Source organism: Myotis daubentonii, chromosome 6 (genome assembly GCF_963259705.1).
Source record: "Myotis daubentonii chromosome 6, mMyoDau2.1, whole genome shotgun sequence".
Taxonomy (NCBI): domain Eukaryota; kingdom Metazoa; phylum Chordata; class Mammalia; order Chiroptera; family Vespertilionidae; genus Myotis; species Myotis daubentonii.
This window is the reverse complement of record NC_081845.1, coordinates 95404651-95422084: the sequence shown is the minus strand read 5'-3', so window position 1 is coordinate 95422084 and position 17434 is coordinate 95404651. Positions and strand designations below refer to the sequence as shown.

The following is a 17434-nucleotide window of genomic DNA, read 5'->3' as shown; positions in this document are numbered from 1 at the left end:
GAGGGCGGGCGCTGGAGGGAGGAGGGCGTGGTGGGGCCCAAGGGCAGGGTGAGTAGAGGGCGGGGTCGGGGGCTGGAGGCGGGGCGGGACTTGGGGCGACCAGGGGTGGGGGGGCCGTTAACCGATGTGGCATGGAACGGGCACCAGTCCGGAGACGGGCTGCCGGGAGCGGGGAGGCCCTCCTACCCCCAGGGCGGGTCTCCCGTCGGAGGAAGGGGCTTCGGGGATTCCCTTTCCCGCCGGGTCTGCCGGCCCGCCAGCCCGCACCCCACACAGCCCGCCGCGGGCTCCGCGCCCTCCGGGCCTGTCGGAGGTGAGGGAGGTGGGGCAAGGTGGTGCCCGTCCCCCGCCCCGGGCTCCTCCTCCCCGGGTCCTCCCCTCCCACCGCCCTCCCCCTGAGCCGGCGCGGCCCTCCCTCTCCTCCCCTCCTTCCCCGGCCGCCTCCTCCTGCCGCTGCTTTGGCTGCTGCGTCATACGCCCCAGAGCCGCCGGGACGCAGGGGCTGGGCCTGGGGACCCCCCGGCCTCCGCCTGCACGCCCCCCGACGCCCAGACGTGCCCTCCCCGCGCGGGGCTGTTGCCTGGGTCTCCCGCGTCCGCCTCTGCCCGGCTCCCGGCGGCCCCAGCTGTCACTGGTGAGGAGGCGGCGGGAGCGCTGGGGTGGGGGAGGCGGCGGGGAGCCGGGGGTCGGCGCGCGGAGCGCGGAGCGCGGGCGGGAGAACCTGGCCACCCTGGCGTCCGGCCGGGCCGGGCCGACTCCAGCCCGCGGTGGACTTGCGGTCCTGGGTAGTGGAGACCGGGACTGGGACACGCCCCCCTCCCGGGGCGCTCAGGGAAGTTATCTAACCCGAGGGCAGGGATCCCCGAATTTGAGGGTGACCTGACATAACCTGGTACCCGGATGATGATTCTAAATGAGACACGCGGGCCCGGGGAGCCAGCTGTTTCTACTCCGGAAAAACATCTCCAAAAAAGCTCCCAATATACATCTCTGGGTAACCCCAGTTATACCTCTAAACTGCAGGAGTGGTGACCTTTGCTTCTGCAGCCGTCGTTTCTGTGAAAATCTCAAGACCAGGACATAAGCCCAGGGGAGCCCTGGAAGCTGGGGCCGGAGCACTAGGTGGGGTGGGCTGGTTAGGGAGGGAGGCTGGTCACCATAGTTGGGAGACTGGAGTCCAGCTGAGGAGGGGTGCTGAGGGGTTTCCCGCCCAGCTGTCTCAGGGGCATGGAGACAGGGGGCACAGCTGCTTGAATCCTTGACAGAAAAATAGGCAAAGAAAATCAGGAGTGTTCCTCAGCTTCCATAACCTCCTCACATTCTACTTCTGGCCAGGCCCCCCCAGGATGCAATGGCACAGCCCCCCCGGCTGAGCCGCTCCGGTGCCCCCCCACTTTGGGACCCAGCTTCCTCTGCTCCCACCTCAGGCCCCAGGCCTCGACTTTGGGAGGGTCAGGATGTGCTGGCCAGATGGACAGATGGGCTGCTGTACTTGGGAACTATCAAGAAGGTGAGACCTTTGACCTCTGACCCGTCACCTTTCCCCCAGTCTCCTCGTCTAGTGCTGATGCCCTTTTTACCTGTGTACTCACCCACTCCAGGTGGACAGTGCTCGGGAGGTGTGTCTGGTGCAGTTTGAGGATGACTCCCAGTTTCTGGTTCTGTGGAAAGACATTAGCCCTGGTGAGACCCTAGAGGCCTGGGGGCGTGCATCCCATGGAAGACAGGAACCTGCCTAAAGGACAGGCCCTAACACTGTGTTCCCTCGTAGCTGCCCTCCCTGGGGAGGAACTCCTCTGCTGTGTCTGTCGCTCAGAGGCTGTGGTCCCTGGGAACCGGCTGGTCAGCTGTGAGAAGTGTCGCCACGGTGAGAGCACAGGACACCTGGATGGTCCAGCTCGCCCCGGACATTCCCGGCTGCTCTGTCCCTTCCCTCCAGCACTGGCCCTTATACCCCCTGTTCTGGCCTGTCCCCCAGGCCACTGGTCTGGCCAGTCTCTTCAACCCTGTAACCTCAGTCCCTTCCCAACACAAAGAGGCGGCCATGGGACGGGGATGTGAGCTTTGCAGGCAGAGGGTGGCGCAAGTAATCTCTTAGCCATATGGCTTTGAGCAAGTCACAACCTCTGGGAGCCTCACTCAGTTCCCTCACCTGTAGAATAAGGGGAGTACCCGCCTCCCCCCGAAACAGGACGATGGCCGAGAATTAAATGAGATAAGACTCGTCCTCTCCCAGGCCTAGTACAGGGAGGTTTACAATTCAGTAAGTGCTCTACCTCAATGTCGTTATTCAGCTTATCACCAGGACTGCCACGTTCCACGGGCCCCAGCCCCTGGAGAGGGAGAGGGCACGTCCTGGGTCTGCCGCCAGTGCGTCTTTGCCATCGCCACCAAGGTAAAGGCGCCTTCCTATTGGAGCTGCCCACCCACGGCCTCTCCCAAGCCTTTTCTCGCCCCACGGCTGAGGTGGCCTGCCCCTCCTGTCTCTGCAGAGGGGGGGTGCACTGAAGAAGGGCCCCTACGCCCGGGCCATGCTGGGTATGAAGCTCTCTCTGCCGTACGGACTCAAGGGGCTGGACTGGGACGCTGGACATCTGAGCAACCGGCAGCAGAGCTACTGTTACTGCGGTGGTCCTGGGGAGTGAGTAATGAGGGGCAGGGGTTCAGGAACAAGTGATGCAGTGTGGTTGTGCAGGAATTCCCGGGGAATGGAGAACAGGGTAGGGGGAGTGCTGAAGCGGAGGCGGTCGGTGGTGAGCAGGGTTTGGGGCCGTTAAGGGAGAGTGTCTGGAGGTCACTAGTCCTATGTGCCCCCTCAGGTGGAACCTGAAAATGCTGCAGTGCCGGAGCTGCTTGCAGTGGTTCCACGAGGCCTGCACCCAGTGTCTGAGCAAGCCCCTCCTCTACGGGGACAGGTGAGACCAGGACAGACTCCGGGAGCCCAGAGAGCCCTCTTGATGTGCCCACCTCTCAGTTCCCCCACACCTGCCTGTCTCAGATCCATTCTCCTCACAACCTCTCAGGTGTTGCTCACTAGTTCCCCATCCTTGCTTTGTGAGCCCTCCATAGCACGGTATAGTTTTCCCGTGTCAGGTGTATTCTCTCTCTTGCCCACATCCAGGTTCTATGAGTTTGAATGCTGTGTGTGTCGGGGGGGCCCTGAGAAGGTCAGGAGGCTACAGCTTCGCTGGTGAGCTTGACCTCAGTGTAACTCCTCTCTCACCCTACCTGCCCCAACCTCCCACTCGGAACTCCCCTGGCTGTTGTAATGCTTCCACAACCTTGACAACTCAATGCTTCTCCAGGGTGGATGTGGCCCATCTTGTCCTCTATCACCTCAGCGTTTGCTGTAAGAAAAAATACTTTGATTTTGACCGTGAGATCCTCCCCTTCACCTCTGAGAATTGGGACAGTTTGCTCCTTGGGGAGGTAAGGGGTGGTGAAGCTTTGGAGGTTGTGTGGGAAGAGGGAGATGTGAAGAGGGGGAGGGAGCACTGCTTCTTGACCCCACCTTCCCTATTCTTCCCCAGCTCTCGGACACTCCCAAGGGAGAACGTTCTTCCAAGCTCCTCTCTGCACTCAACAGCCACAAGGACCGGTAAGCTGAAGGGAGGCCGAGAGGTGATGTGGAGACGGGAGCTGGGGAGGGCGGTGCTGCGATCCACCTGGACACCGTCTCTGGAAAGCAGGGAGGAAGGTCAGAAGGGGGGCCCTTTTCCATAACACTGACCTGTACCATTTCTCTCCTCACCCCAGTTTCATTTCAGGAAGGGAGATTAAGAAGAGGAAATGCTTGTTTGGTCTTCATGCTCGGATCCCTCCTCCTGTGGAGCCACCTACTGGAGATGGAGCCCCCACCAGGTCACTGGTCTAGGGGGGATGGGGAAATTCTCAGGGTATTAATCTGGGGGTAAATATAGATGGAGGTGGGGGTCTTTGGGGTGTCCGGGAGGGGGCTGGGGGGATAAGGAGGCCTCTTACAGCTTCCCTTCAGGGCAGGGCCCTGGGGGAGGGGTTCCACGTCCCCTGGGGAAGCGCCGGAGGCCGGAGCCAGAGCCCCTGAGGAGGCAGAAGGGGAAGATGGAGGAGCTGGGGCCACCCTCAGCAGTGCGCACTCAGCCAGAGCCCCAGGAGCAGAGGCAGCGGGCCCCTCTGCAGAGGGCACTGCAGGTACAGAGGCAGAGGCAACCCCACGGGGCACATGCTGGTGTGGGGAATCCAGGGTTCTCTCTCAGTCCTCTGCTCCTACTTCTAGGCCTCAGCGTCTCCACCACCCCCCAGCCCTAACCAGAGTTACCAGGGCAGCAGCGGCTACAACTTCCGGCCCACAGACGCCCGCTGCCTGCCCAGGTCAGTGCTGCTCCCCCCTCAAGAAATATGCTGCCCTAGAACCTCTCTAATTGTCCACATCCTCTGGACTTTCTCACCCAGAATTCTCTCATTTGGCTACCCACTTTTTGTCCCAGAGAGACTTCTAGAACCAATGTCTGGTCCCCAGTATCCTGGGGATGGGGGTTCCTCAGGGGTAAGCTCATTCAGGGGGAGAATGTCCTGTTTTCTTGCTTCAGGTCCTGACTTTTCTCCCTCCCTAACCCTAGTAGTCCCATCCGGATGTTCGCTTCCTTCCACCCCTCTGCCAGCACTGCAGGGACCTCTGGGGATGGTGAACCCCCAGACAGGTGAGATTCTACCCCTTTACCTGTGACACCCCTCATTGTCTCTGTGTTCTTCAGTTCCTCAATCTCCAACCATTTCTTCATTCCTCTGATCTGCTTGTGGGCTCCATTTCTGGTAGTCCTTACCTGTCTTACTGGACTCACAACTGCCTTCTCTCCCTAGGTCACCCCTGGAACTTCACATTGGTTTCCCCACAGACATCCCTAAAAGTGCCCCGCACTCGATGATTGCCTCATCTTCCTCAGTCCCAGCGCCCTCCCCAGGTCTTCCTAGACGCTCAGCACTCTCTTCTCCCCTGTGCCGTAGTTTGTCTCCTGGGACTGGGGGAGGAGTACGAGGTGGGGTTGGCTATCTGTCCCGAGGGGACCCTGTCCGAGTCCTGGCTCGGAGAGTACGGCCTGATGGTTCTGTGCAGTACCTGGTGGAGTGGGGAGGCGGGGGCATCTTCTGAACAGCCTGCCTCTGCCCACCTCCCCATTCACACACACATCGGCACTTTCGTACCCTGACCTCTGACCTCACCTACAGCTGGGATGTACCTGGGGAGGTAGGGGGTAGTTTTCCTACTGCCCAGGTGGAATCCAGGGGAGGCGGGGAGAAGAGGCTCTCTTCTCTACTCCCGTCATGATTCCTGAGCTTTCCCCCACCCTGCTTCCCATTTCCTTTGATGTTATTTTGTTACAGCTTTTAAAATATTTTTAAAAATTATTTAACCCCTGGGGATGGAGACTGAGGAGGGGAAGGATGATAAAGGATACTGGGCTCTGTATTATTGAAATAAAGATAAACAAATCTGGCAGCTGAGTCATTCTGAAAGATGAGAACACAGGACTAGAAGTACTGCTAATCTTCCCAACCAAATTCATACGTGACGAGAAAAGGCAAAGGCACAAAGAACCAAAGGCAGGATTTATTAGGGGCCCAGGTCAGAGGGCCCTGAAGTATGGAAGGGAAGGTGGCAGGAACAGGGCTCGTCATGGTGGGACTGTGCTGGGGTCAGAAGCTGCCTCTGTAACCTGGCGCACCCAGCGCAGGTATGGGGAGTTCCCCTGCTCCACAGGCAAGGAGATCACCTCAGCCACTTCGTAAGGGTGCACCGAGCTGTGAAATAGAGGGGTGGGGTCATTCAAGAGTTACCCAAAGGAGCCCCACCCCACGTTACCCACCCTGACCACGGCCTGCCCCCCAGTTCAAAATTCTCACCGAACAAAATCTGTCAAAGCTGGCACCAAGGAACTTGGGGTTTTAATCATCTAAGGGGTGAAGACAAATGTGGTTGAATCCACCCATGGGGCTGATCTCAGGATCTCATGAAGGAGAGGGGTCAAAGGTCAGAGAATTGAGGCTTCGCGGGGTGGGGAAATGATTCTCACCATCAGCACCTCACTGTCCTCCTCAATCTTTCCTTTCCACTCATAGCTGAAAAGGTCAGGGAGAGTTGTGAGAGCAAAGGTTTTCCCCAACGAAAAGACCGCCAGTCAGCCCCTAGCCGCGTGAGGGTGACCCCAATCCTGACTCACATGGATGTAATCTGAGGGATGAGGTTGACGCAGGCTGCCAGGCGCTTCTCCACCACAGCCCTGGAGGCGAAGAGACCCCTTCAGAGCGCTCCACCACCCGGCTTCTGCGCGGCCAGCCCAGGGTCTCCAAGCCCAGAGGCGGGCAGCGGCGGGAGGGACCTCCTTCAGCACCCCAACTCCCTCTGGTCTGTCTCTTCCCACACGGGTCCCCACCTGGCGATCTCCTTGGCGACCTTCTCATTGGGGCAAGTCACGAAGGCTGCAGAGACCGAGCCCGGAACGTAACCGGAGTCCGCGGCCGGCGAGGGCTGGGCCGGGGGGCTTCCTGAAGCCATGGCCGTCAGGGCGCGGGGCAGCGAGAGGAGGCGGGAGGCCACAGGCAGCAGCGCCGGCATCCAAAGGAGCGACAGGAGCAGCGCGGCCTGGGAGCAGGCGCTGAATTCGGTGTCTCCCCACAAACCACAGGCAACTGCACCCCAGAAACCCCTCGTTTGGACACTCGGACTCTGCCCTCCCTCTTCTGCACCCCGAAGGAAAGGTCCCTGAAGCTGAGAGAGAAACGTGAAAACTTCAGGCAAAGGCTCGGTTTATACCCCCTCCTCAGGGGCCAACCTCTGGGGTTCGGGTGCGGGTGGTCCAGGCTTCCGAACCGGGAGGGGCGGGGCCGCTCACTCACCCCTCCGCCGAGCAGGACCGCGGGAGCCCGCACCCCTCTCATGCAGCCTAAGCTGGCGGAGGAGGGTTGGATATCAAAGGCCACAGTACCGCCGAGAAAGGGCCCCACACCCAGGAAGAGGGGCCGCTACTTACCTGGGAGGTAGCCACGTGATAAGAACACAACGTACACCACGTGACAGTAAGAGCTGCGCCTCCAGAGCCAGCCAATCCGGCCCTCGCATGGCCCAATTTGCCCCGCCTCCTGGTGAGGGAGGAGCGAAGGGAGCTGACCAATCCACAAAGGATCTGCAGCCGTGTACGGAAATGGCCCGCCCGTTCCCGGAGCCGACCAATGGCAAGCCTCGGAGAGCCTCGGCGGCGGTCCACTGTCACGTGACGGGGGAGGTCCCCGCGGATGGCGGTCTGTCAATGAGGGACGCGAGGAAGCCAATCGCGTTCCAGCCCTGCAGGCCACGTGATGGAAGAGATGGCGCCAGGAAAGCGGGGCTGGAGACCCCGCAGACTCGATGCGTCAAGTTGTAGAGTGGGGGGTGGGGGGTCATCCCTAGTCCCCACAGGGCACCTCACCACAGACCCTACGCGCTCCCCGAGGCCCGGAGGTGGGAGGGTCTGAGAAGGTTTAACCTCGGAGGGTGAAGAGAGCGCCCCCTGCCCTCTTGTTTAGGACTAGCACTCGCTTGGGATTGGGAATGAACAATGATAATCCGAGAAGCAGTGTCCCTGGGCAGGGGGAGTGATTAGGCAGGCACGGACACGGCTAGACCATGGCGAGGTGAGGAAAGACGTCTTTTAGAAGGAGACCCTGTAAATGGGGCGATGAACATCGGGCAGCAGGCGCCTCCCCAAAGCTGGAGGCAGGCTGGTAAATCGGGAGAAGTAGAGCTGAGGCTGGGGATATGGAGAGGACACCAAGAGGCAGCGATGGTCCTTGCGTCCCTATCCCCTTCCTATTCCCTCTCCAGACTGGTCTACCTGTCAGCTTGGGTCTCCTTCCCTTAACCCGTCCTCCTAGGAGCCAGGACCTGCCCTACATAACCTCCCTGGGGCGCAGGCACATCCTGTGACCCAAAAATGGAGAGGGGCCAATGAGAGGAGGGCGTGGTGGGAGGACGAAGCAGGGAAAAGGCTCTTCCACACCCTCTACCCAGTGCTCCTCCTCCCCCCAAGGTCTAGGGCCTCTGGCCAGGGGTGGGCGACCGGCATTTCCCAGGCTGCCTCCGGGGTTCCCTCAGGCCTGCCTCTCGGGCCGGGTCTCCTCCAGAGCTCTGGGGCCTTTTCCGTGTTTGCATTGGGGTTTCTTTCTGTTTTTGTTTTAGGGGTTTGTTTTCCTGGATCTGTAATCACTGTCTCCCCAAGGCTTTTCTAACTTCTTTATGAATTTGGGGTCGCTGAGTTCCGCATCTCTGCACTAGCTAAGCGTCTTCCTCCCTCCCTCCCTCGCTCCCCATCTCTAATCTCTTCCTCCCCTTCTCCCCCACTCGCACCCCAAGCCCGAGGTCTGCAGTTCCTGTATCTGGGGTCTCTGGCTGACATCTCTCTCTGCATCTGGGTCTCAGCCTCAGAGCTTGGTCCCTGAATAACCATCTGAGGCTACCGTCCAAGATTCCGGTGGCTCTGGAGAACTTTTTTGAAACCGGTGGCTCAGTTTTTGACCTTTCACCCCTTTCTCTAGGGGGGTCTGTTTTGGGGGGGGCGTTGTTTTTGCTTTTCCAGAGATTGAGGTCTGTTTTCCTCTAGATTTTGGATTTGTGCCTCAGATTAACCTCCGCGCACCTCCCCTCCCTGGTGACAAGTATCTTTCTCTGGGTCTGGGGTCTCTTGCTCTCAGGGTCTGGGATCTGCAGCTTTAAAACTGTTCTCTCTCCAGCTCGCTCTCCCTCTCTCAGGTGTTTCTGAGTCAGGGGTCTCTGTCTCTCTGATTCCCACTGGGTCGGGGTGGGGGCTGCAGATCTCTCTCTCTCCTCCTCCTCCTGCTCTCTCCTCTCTCGCTCACTCCCCCGCCCCCCTCTCTCTCTCCCGGCTGCCGCTGCTGCCGTTGGCTCCCATTCTCCTCCTCCTCCTCCTCTCTCCTCCTCTCTGCTCCTCTCCGCTCCTCTCTCCTCCTCTCTCCTCCTCCTCTTCCACCTCCTCCTCCTTCTCCCCCTCTCTCTCCCCCTCTTTCTCTCTTCTCTTTCTCCCCCGTCCCCCGCCCCCTCCCTCCCAGGCCTGATGAGCAGGTCTCGCGCCTCCATCCATCGGGGGAGCATCCCCGCGATGTCCTATGCCCCCTTCAGAGGTACGGTGGCGAGGGGAAGGGGAGGGCCAGGGAGGGGAGGGGGAGGGCCAGTTAGGAGGGGTAAAGGGGGGAGGGGCAGGGGCAGGGCGGAGGAGGGGGCAGAGCCGAGGCCAAGGAGGGGAGCTGCTGAAATGGAGGGAGACAGGAGGACTAGGAAGACAGGATAGGAGCAGTGAGGAAGGAGGGATTGAAGGCCAGGGGACAGGGGAGATAGGGACCGGAGGGGCCAGGAGACAGGCCTTAAAGAGGGCTGAGGTGAAAATGAAGGGGAAAGAAGAGATCGCAAGAAAGGGTGGGAAGATGGGATAGGGTTGGAGGAAGAGCTGCAGAAATAATTTTGAAGCTAAGAGATGAGGAAAATATCAAGGAAATAGAAGGGCAGAGTCGGGAGAGGGGCTGGGAGGGAGAAATGAAAACATAGGGTTGCAAAGAGGAGCCAAGAAGATGGGGTTCAGAATATGGTGGGGGGTGGGGGGGTCAGAGAATGGGATGGGATGGAAAAAGAGAGGAGGATGGAGGAAGAGAAGCAGGGGCCAGATGGAGAGAGAGGGAGGCAGTGTGTGTGGGGGGAGGAATAGAGGGTCCAGATGGAGGGAAGAGAGGAGAGGGAATGGGTTGGGGGAGGAGAGACCAGGGCAGGGGGAGGGCCAAATGTGTGTGTGTTTGTGGAGGGGGAGGGGGAATGCCAGTGAGACTGAGTGATGGGAGTAGGGGCCGGTCACACTGCCCGAACCTCTTTCAGGCCCTTGACCAGGACAATGTGACCCCTGGGGTCTTATCTGCTTCCTTCACCCCACCACTCTTACTCCCCTCCCCCATCTCCAATCCTTATTTCCAGTTCCCCCTCCCTCCTCTGGTGTCCATCACCTATATCTTTCCCCCCATATGGTGTCCGTTCCTTATATGGGTCCCCCTTCTGTCCTTCCCCTTTATCAGTCCCTGCTCTGATGTCCTCTCGCTCTCTCTCTCTCCCACCTTTTCACCCCCTCCTTCTTGACCCCCTTGTTCTAGTACTTCTATTAGGTTCACATCATTTCTCCTGCCCCAGGTCCAGCTGGGCCCTTCTGATATATTTTCTTGCAGGGATTTGCCATCATTTCTTCCCCCTCTTCTCCTACATCCTCCAGCCCATCCTCTATTGCCTACTCTGTTCCCCATCTTGTCACCACAAGCCTGTGCCTCCCCAAGTTCCCTTCACCTCTTATCATCCATTCTTCTTTTCTTGTCTCCTCTACTTTTTGGGGTGTTGGAGATTTGGGGTGCAAAGACAGGTTTTGATGGTTGGAACAGGGCCCACAAGCGACCCCCATCTGAGCCCTGTGGGATTTCTTGCCCTAGTATGCCTTTCCCCGTTCTCAGCTATGTTCCTCTTGCTTCTGCCTCCCAGACTCATCCTCACTTAAGTCCAGACAGCGTGTGTGTGCGTGTGTGTGTGTGTGTGTGTGTGTGTCCAGAGTTGCTTCTGAACTAAGTTCCCTGTGTCCTTCCCTGCCCCCAGGAAGGTGCCCCCTGACGTCTAACTTGCCTCCCCGTGGCTGCAGCCTGAACCAGTCCCCCCCCACAATGACTGTGTGTCGCCACAGATTCCTCCTCTGGGGGTCCTCAGAGTCAGTGCAGTGGGCACGCTGCCTGCAGTGTCTGCAGTCGCCCAGCCTTGCTGACATCTGGATGTAGAGAGGATAGCTTACAGAGTCTCTGAGATGGCAGCGAGATAAGTGAGAGTTTCAAAGTGTTGGGGTTTCTAGGCATCTACGTTCTGGGGATTCATCCCCGCCTCTGATCTGCAGATTGGGTAGATGTGAAGACCATATTTGTAGACAGAAAGGGGCTAGATTTTCCAAAGCTCTCTATTCAGGGTATCCAGTTGGAATGAAGCTCAAAGATCAGATCTTTTCCTGCAATAGATCCATGAGTAATTACCCTGCAAGGTGACAGTTTGATGTTTCTTCCTCTAAACTCTCTCACACTTTGATACCTTAAGCCTATTTTCTATTGTTTTGATGTTGCCAATTTGATTTTCCTCTTACTTCCATTGGGCCTGTCCCCTGCATCCCCGTGATGGTGTGCAGATGGGGGTTAAAGAAGAGGCAGTTTGCAGGGATGGTAGCATGGGAAGGACATGGGCACCCCTTGTCTGCTGTTCTTAGAAGTTTTGTCCCCGGCCCCAGGGCCAGTCTTTGGAGCCCGCTCTATGTCACAGGCCTGGATCTTCCATTCTTTCCGCTCTTTCTTCTTCAGACTCCTCTCTGTGCCTTGGGAAGGTTCCTAACCCTTGGGCTTGGCTTCCATCCTGTCCCTGGAGACTAGGTGGGGAGGCGGGGGGGGGGGGGTTTGCATCTCTGATCTCTGAGCATGAAGTGGGGGAAGAGATCAATTCAGTTTCTATTCTCATTCCCCGGCCCCTTCACAGCCAGATGCTGACAAAACCCACTTAAAGAACCAGAACTCTCCCCAAATGTTGAGCAGGGTTGGGCTAGGAGAGGAGGGAGCAGAGGCTAGAGGAAAGGTAGGAGGGGAGGCCTGCGCCTCTCTCTGATCTGAACAGGTAAGCTCTCTCACTTTCTTCCTTTTCCAGATGCTTAGTTCTCAGAATCGTATGACCTACATGTTCCTACACCCCCAGCCCTTCCTTCCTTCCACAGCTTTCCTCTTCCTCCCCTGCAGGCAGGTCGTGCCACCTTCCAAGTTCTTGTCTTCTTTGGTTACTTGGTTGCACCTGCCACCAACCTGTGTGTTTTTCTTCGGTCAGTTCAGCTGCCTCCACCTTTTTATTCTTTTGAAGTGGATGGAGAGTTCCTTCACTCTTTTCTGCCTTCAAATGTATACCCTTTGTCATGCTATAATTCCCCTCGTCGAGCCACCCTTCCAATTTCTTTCTCCACGTCGACAGAGCCCTGTGCTGATTCCCGTTCCTCTTCCCCCCCAGATATAGAGGCTTATCTTCCGCTCTCTTAACGTTACCAGGGGCCTCACCCCCATCTGTGATCTCAAGGCAGGTGCGGTCCCCTTCTCCCACTTGGTGGACTCTCTTATTACCCACTGTAGGCCTCTGTCTCCCAAATGCTTAGAGCCTCCCTTACTGTTTCTGTGTGTCTCTGTCCCCCAGATGTACGGGGACCCCCTATGCACCGAACCCAATACGTTCATTCCCCATATGATCGTCCTGGTTGGAACCCTCGGTTCTGCATCATCTCTGGGAACCAGCTTCTCATGCTGGATGAGGACGAGGTGAGCAGGGTGGGAAGGTTGGAAAGACCACTGGGTACCATGGGGAATGTAGAGAGAAAGATGGGGAGAACCCTCATTAGTGAAAGGGTGAGAGACACAGAGAGGACTGACAAGAGTGACATCGGCAAGCGGTGGAAGGAGGTTGGCCATTGAGACTTGGGTTGGGATGTGAAAAGGGGCAAGCATGCTCACACCTTGGCTTGGGAGTCTTTGAGGGCCATGTGCAGTGTTGAAGAGGACATGAGGTTCTGAAGATTTGGGGGTGCCTCCTGTTTTCACCTGCCCATATAGTGGGATAGGTTAGGATGGGAAAGAGAAACTGAAGGGTGAAGAAATGGGGATTGCTTTGGAGGGATCAGCTCCACAGTGATTCTCGGGAACCCTTCCTCTTCCCACACTGAGCAAGACTCACTGCCTCCCAGTCCTTTTCCCATCATGGTGCAGGGTGCAGGGAGGGGGACTTGGGGGACTCGGAGAAAAGGCAGGGGTGAGTGGGGTCTTTGGGAAACTGGGAGAGGCTGGCGGGTCCTGGGAAAGATGACAAAGGTCAGTGGGTCTCGGTGGGGAGAGCGGTGAAGACTGGGAAGGCACCTGAGATCAGAATTTAGAGAGGCACCGAGAGGGCTTTTGGCAGGGAGATCAGGAGGGAACGTAAGGGAGGGGATGCCTGGAGATGAGGGAGTTGCCTAAGACAGTAAGAGTGAGACAGGGGCAGGGACTAGCCAGAGTGAAGGACATGACATGAACAGAGGGTTCCTGTGGGCGGCGGTAGGCATGCAGGGTGATTAGAGAGCCAGGAGAGTGTGGGTTCAGATTTGGGAGCTGGGGTCACAGTGGAGGGTCCGTCAGAAGAAATAGGGGGTGCGAATATGAAAGGTAGATCCCAGATGTATGAGTCAGGGAGTGGAGTGATTTGGAGGACCATCTTCAAAGAGTGATAAGGTAGCTCACCAGACCAGAGAGGTGGTGAGAGACGTGCCCCCAAAGCTGTTGGGGAGGTTGTGTTTAGAGCTGGAGTTGAAGTTAACCAGGGTTTCGAGGGGTCTGTGGGGGCAAGTGAGAGTGTGGAGAGATGGCTGGGTAGAAGGCTTTCAGGCCATGGAGTAAAGTGGAGGTATCGACTGGGGGAAGATGGTGACTGTAAAGGGAGAGGTGGTTTGGGTCGTCGGTTTTAGGCATTGACCCAGGGTTTGGGGTCTGTAGGATGAATTGGAGGAACCAGAACCAATGAGAGTGGGGACTATTGTGAGGTGTGAGGATGAAGAGGGAAGAAATGAATGGGGTAATGAAGGAATGAGAGGAGGGGACTTCGGGGACTGGTGGCCAGCAAGTTGAGGGCAACAGGAGTGGCCAGAATCCAGTAGGAAGCGTGCCAGGGCAGACAGAATTTAGAAAATGAACAGTGTAGGGCCACAGGGGTTGGGTATGGAACTGGGGCTGGGGACCAGTGGGTGAGGAGGTTCCTGTAGGGGCGGAGGAGATGGGAGGGTTGGAGAGGGGTGGTTTGGGAAGGAGGTGGCAAGGGGGAAGTGGGGGTGAGGTTCAGAGAGAAGAAAGGGAAGTGAGAGGTTGAGTTGGGGGTCATGATAGAAGATGAAAGGTGTGGGGAGGTGACCAGGCCTTCCCGGGTGTGGGGAGGTTGGGTCCCAGTCTGGCCACAAGCCGGGCGGGTGTGGGAGGGAGACAAGCTGTGGATCCTGATTATAAATGCAGCTTCTGATCCCCCCCCCCCCCCCCCCCCGTGACTGGCAGGGAGGGAGGGAAGGGCTGCGGGAGGTGGGAGGTTGGGAGGACAGCAGGGAGAATGGAGGACCTGAAGGTCAAGGGGAAAGTGCAGGAAGCAGCAAACTCCGGAGAGCTGAGTGGGGTTTGGGAGGATTCCCTGGAGGATGTTTCAAAAGAAATGGAGGGAGAAGAGAGGAGAGTGGGACATGAGAGAGAGAGAGACTTGGGAGAGAAGGGCCAGGAAGTTGGCTCACCTAGACACTTAGTGCCGTGGGGCAGGGGCAGCAGGCGAGCCCCGGAAGGCAGGGGAGGTGCAGCCTGCTTGGTGGGGGAGGAGGGGGGACGGCGGCGCCCGTGAGCTCTGACACACCCGCATCCCCTAGATACACCCCCTTCTGATCCGGGACCGGAGGAGCGACTCCAGCCGCAACAAACTGCTGAGACGCACAGTCTCCGTGCCGGTGGAGGGGCGGCCCCACGGCGAGCATGGTACGGCGGCCGAGCAGCCCTGGCGCCCCGGACAGTCGCGGGGAGAGAGCTGAAGGCAGACCGGGCGCTGGGCGGAGGAAGCCGGGGCTGAGGGCGCAGCCGGGGCTGGGCGGCCGCGGCACGGGCGGGCGCCCCGCGGGCAGGAGCCTGCGCGGGAAAGGCGCCCTCCTCGGCTCGGGAGCGGGACGGGCTGCGGTCACAGTCCTCACTCAGTTTCGCTCCCCTTTCCCTCTCCAACCGCGAAGCATGACTTTCCCTGGTGCTTGTAAAAATAGTCTCCTTAGATCTTCAGCTTCCTGTTCGAGTGAGCCCGCCCCAGCCCCTCCCAGGGCTTGGTCTGGGATCTTGGAGAGAATAACCCAGTTCCCGCCCTCCCCCCCGCCCCCCCACGCTCCCGATTCTCCTTCCAGACCTTCTGGCCCGAGGGCCCTCCCTCTTTTCTTGCCCCCTCTTCCTCTTCTCATCAACTGCTTCTATTTTCTGCAATTCTATCACCCCCTTTCTCTTTCCTCCCGATTTCTCTTATTTTCTCTACCCCTTAACTCCATCAGACCCCCATCTCATCTCCTGTCTGTCTGTCTGTCTGTAGAGCTCTCTGCTCAGTCTGTCTCTTCAACTCTCTCTCTCTCCATCTGTCTCTTCCCCTCCCTCTCTCTTTCTGCCCCCCCTCCACCTCCCTCTTTAGTCATTTAAAAAAAGATTTTGTCTTCCTGAGAAGTTAGCTTAAAAGGTTTCCATGGGAACAGTGAGGGGAGATGAAGGCAGAGAACAGAGATTTGCAGCCAAGGTGCAGAGAGACACCCTCAGCCCCGGAACCCCCTTGTCACTGCCCCCTACCACTGCCTTTCCCCTCCGGGACCAGGGATGCAGGCCCTCCATGTCTTCCCGACCCCCCAACCCGAGGTGACTCCTTTCTTCCACCAGCTCCCCTCCCCTCAGCATCCAGGCTTCCAGTTCCTCTTCCTTAGAGAGAGCCAGTGGCCTATCTCTATCTCTTGGCTCCCTTCAGCCCTCCTGATAGGCCCAGAAGGCCCTTGGGGGTCAGCTCTGGGACCCTGGGTGGCTGGATGGCCAGGGATGTGTCATTGTCATGGAAACCTCTGACCATGGGGGTGTGGGGGTAGCACATCCATGTGAGGCAAAGCCAGGTGGTGGTGGTGGAGTGTGTACAGAGAATGTGTGTGATGTCTGTTACATCTGTGTGTCGTGTCCATGTCTGGGAAAGGTTTGTGTGTTGTGCACGTGTGAGCACCTGTGTGTCCAGGCCAGCGTGGTCACATGCTGTGGGGTATGTTTTTCCTATGTTTTTCCTATGTCCGGTGGTTGGTGTCTCTGCCCACTCTTTCCTCATCTGTCTCTTCACCCGGAGTCCTCGGGGTCTGGGGTCTCTGCTGTGGGCCTCCCGCGTGTCTCCTGTGTGCAGGCAGCCATGTGTGTGTGCAGCCGGGGCTGGTATGTGGAGGTTGTTGAGCCGGAGGTTCCGTAGGGTTGGGAGGGGGTCCAGAGGTCTATACATCGGGGAGGGTTTGGTGAAAGCGTTGGTGACTGGTGAACGTCTGGGTTTTCCGGGAGATGGGGACCGTGTAGAGGGCATGGAGGTGTGCAGGGGACATAGGGCGCGCGACGGTGTGCTGGGGCCGTGGGTGTTCGAGCCTCGGAAGGGACCCGACCCCTGAGGGCATTGGAATCCAGGGCTCCCCTCTGCCGGTGGAGCCGCGGCCCCTCGTCTCTCCGCGGTTTGGGGTAGGGGTTGTGCTCCGGAGGGAGATGTTGGGAGGCCCGGCTGGCTTAGGGGGTCCCCTCGTCCCCCTCCCCCCGTCTCTCTCGCGCTGTCTCCGGGCGACGGGGCTCGTGACAGAGGCGGCCACGGCAGCAGCGGTCGCCTAGCAACGGCGGCGGGGCCCGGGCAACGGCGGCAGCGGCGGGAGCGGCGGCGGAAGGAGCCGTTCCCGCGGCCGTCACCGCGCGGCCGTCCGGGCCGTCCCGGGCCCCGCCGCCGCCCCCACCGTTTCGGGCGGTGCGAGCCGGGCCGCACCGCCCCCCGTCCCGCCGCACCCCGCCCCTCCCCCGCGCCGGGGCGGAGCCCCTCCCTCACCGGGGACCCCCCAGGGGCGGTGCAAGGTAAGGGCGGGACCGCGCCGAAGAGGAGCGCGCGTGGGGGGCGCGTGGGGCGGGGGCGCGCGTGTGCGTGGGCTCGGGGAGGGGGTGGGGAGGCCGCAGCGGCGGCGGCAGCTGCTCCCTCTGCATGTTCTCGCTGCATCTTCCGAGTGGGGGGAGTTATGGTAACTGGAGAGGGGGCAGCGGAGGTCCGCGGGGTGCGGGGAGTGTCGGGGACCGGTCGTGGCCTCGTGGGGGGACAGAGCCTCATGCGCGCGGGGGCGGCCGGTGTGGGGTGGTCTTGGAGCTCCCCTGTGGAGGCGGCAGCCTGTGTGTCCACGTTGGTGTTCGTGCTCATACCCGTGTCCCCTGTGTGTCGGTGCCATGTGCACACGGGGGCCCAGGTACTCCTGCACACATGTGCATCCAGCCAGGTGCAGACCTGTCAAGCTGTCCTGTCTTACCCTGCCTCTGCCGCGTTCCTGGCTAGGGAGCTGCTGGGCTGGCCACTGGCTTGTGGGGCAGTCCGTGGCCATCCTGGTCCATGTCACCTCTGACCCTGGGCCTGCGTGTCCCTGGCTGGGGCTCACCTCTAGTCTTTCTCCTGTGTGTGGGGATGTGTGGCTGCATGAGCAGGATTTCTGTGTCCCTGCTGGCAGGTGTGTGTCTTTGCATGTGTGTTCCATCATTGATCTGGGTATCCGTGTCAGTCCCCGCATGGGTGTCCAGGGTGTGTCTGGATGTG

General features: G+C 59.2%; 3 protein-coding genes across 14 annotated transcripts in view; 2 read left to right on the top strand and 1 right to left on the bottom strand.

The window, feature by feature from the left end:
* Positions 1-406: 406 nt before the first annotated feature.
* On the top strand, positions 407-5474 carry PHF1 (PHD finger protein 1). Of its 4 annotated transcripts, XM_059701980.1 has the most exons (15): positions 410-634; positions 1336-1510; positions 1602-1683; positions 1772-1867; positions 2295-2395; positions 2493-2641; positions 2820-2915; positions 3122-3190; positions 3306-3429; positions 3531-3598; positions 3757-3861; positions 3984-4170; positions 4256-4350; positions 4599-4679; positions 4840-5474. In XM_059701980.1, the coding sequence occupies exons 2-15, from the start codon at positions 1352-1354 to the stop codon at positions 5126-5128; spliced, it is 1701 nt and encodes a 566-aa protein (XP_059557963.1). In that variant the 5' UTR covers positions 410-634; positions 1336-1351; the 3' UTR covers positions 5129-5474. The 4 variants fall into 4 exon arrangements, with proteins under 4 accessions (XP_059557964.1, XP_059557965.1, XP_059557966.1 ...); XM_059701981.1 differs by lacking the exon at positions 3122-3190 and having other exon boundaries at positions 407-634; XM_059701982.1 differs by lacking the exon at positions 2295-2395 and having other exon boundaries at positions 408-634.
* A 97-nt stretch (positions 5475-5571) lies between these two features.
* On the bottom strand, positions 5572-7067 carry CUTA (cutA divalent cation tolerance homolog). 7 transcript variants are annotated; one of them, XM_059701986.1, is made up of 7 exons: positions 7008-7067; positions 6874-6925; positions 6411-6619; positions 6198-6257; positions 6051-6096; positions 5881-5930; positions 5572-5778 (listed from the first exon to the last, which is right to left on the bottom strand). In XM_059701986.1, the coding sequence occupies exons 2-7, from the start codon at positions 6913-6915 to the stop codon at positions 5652-5654; spliced, it is 534 nt and encodes a 177-aa protein (XP_059557969.1). In that variant the 5' UTR covers positions 6916-6925; positions 7008-7067; the 3' UTR covers positions 5572-5651. The 7 variants fall into 7 exon arrangements, with proteins under 7 accessions (XP_059557969.1, XP_059557973.1, XP_059557967.1 ...); XM_059701990.1 differs by lacking the exon at positions 6874-6925 and having other exon boundaries at positions 7008-7031; XM_059701984.1 differs by having other exon boundaries at positions 6411-6745; positions 6874-7012.
* Positions 7068-8894: 1827 nt separating this feature from the next.
* Positions 8895-17434, top strand: part of SYNGAP1 (synaptic Ras GTPase activating protein 1) — a 30480-nt gene continuing 21940 nt past the window's right edge. For all 3 annotated transcript variants that reach the window (XM_059701971.1, XM_059701973.1, XM_059701972.1), the window contains exons 1-3: positions 8895-9150; positions 12257-12378; positions 14487-14592. In XM_059701971.1, the coding sequence (XP_059557954.1) occupies positions 9084-9150; positions 12257-12378; positions 14487-14592 (295 nt within the window). In that variant the 5' untranslated portion in view covers positions 8895-9083. The remainder of the gene's footprint in view (positions 9151-12256; positions 12379-14486; positions 14593-17434) is intronic.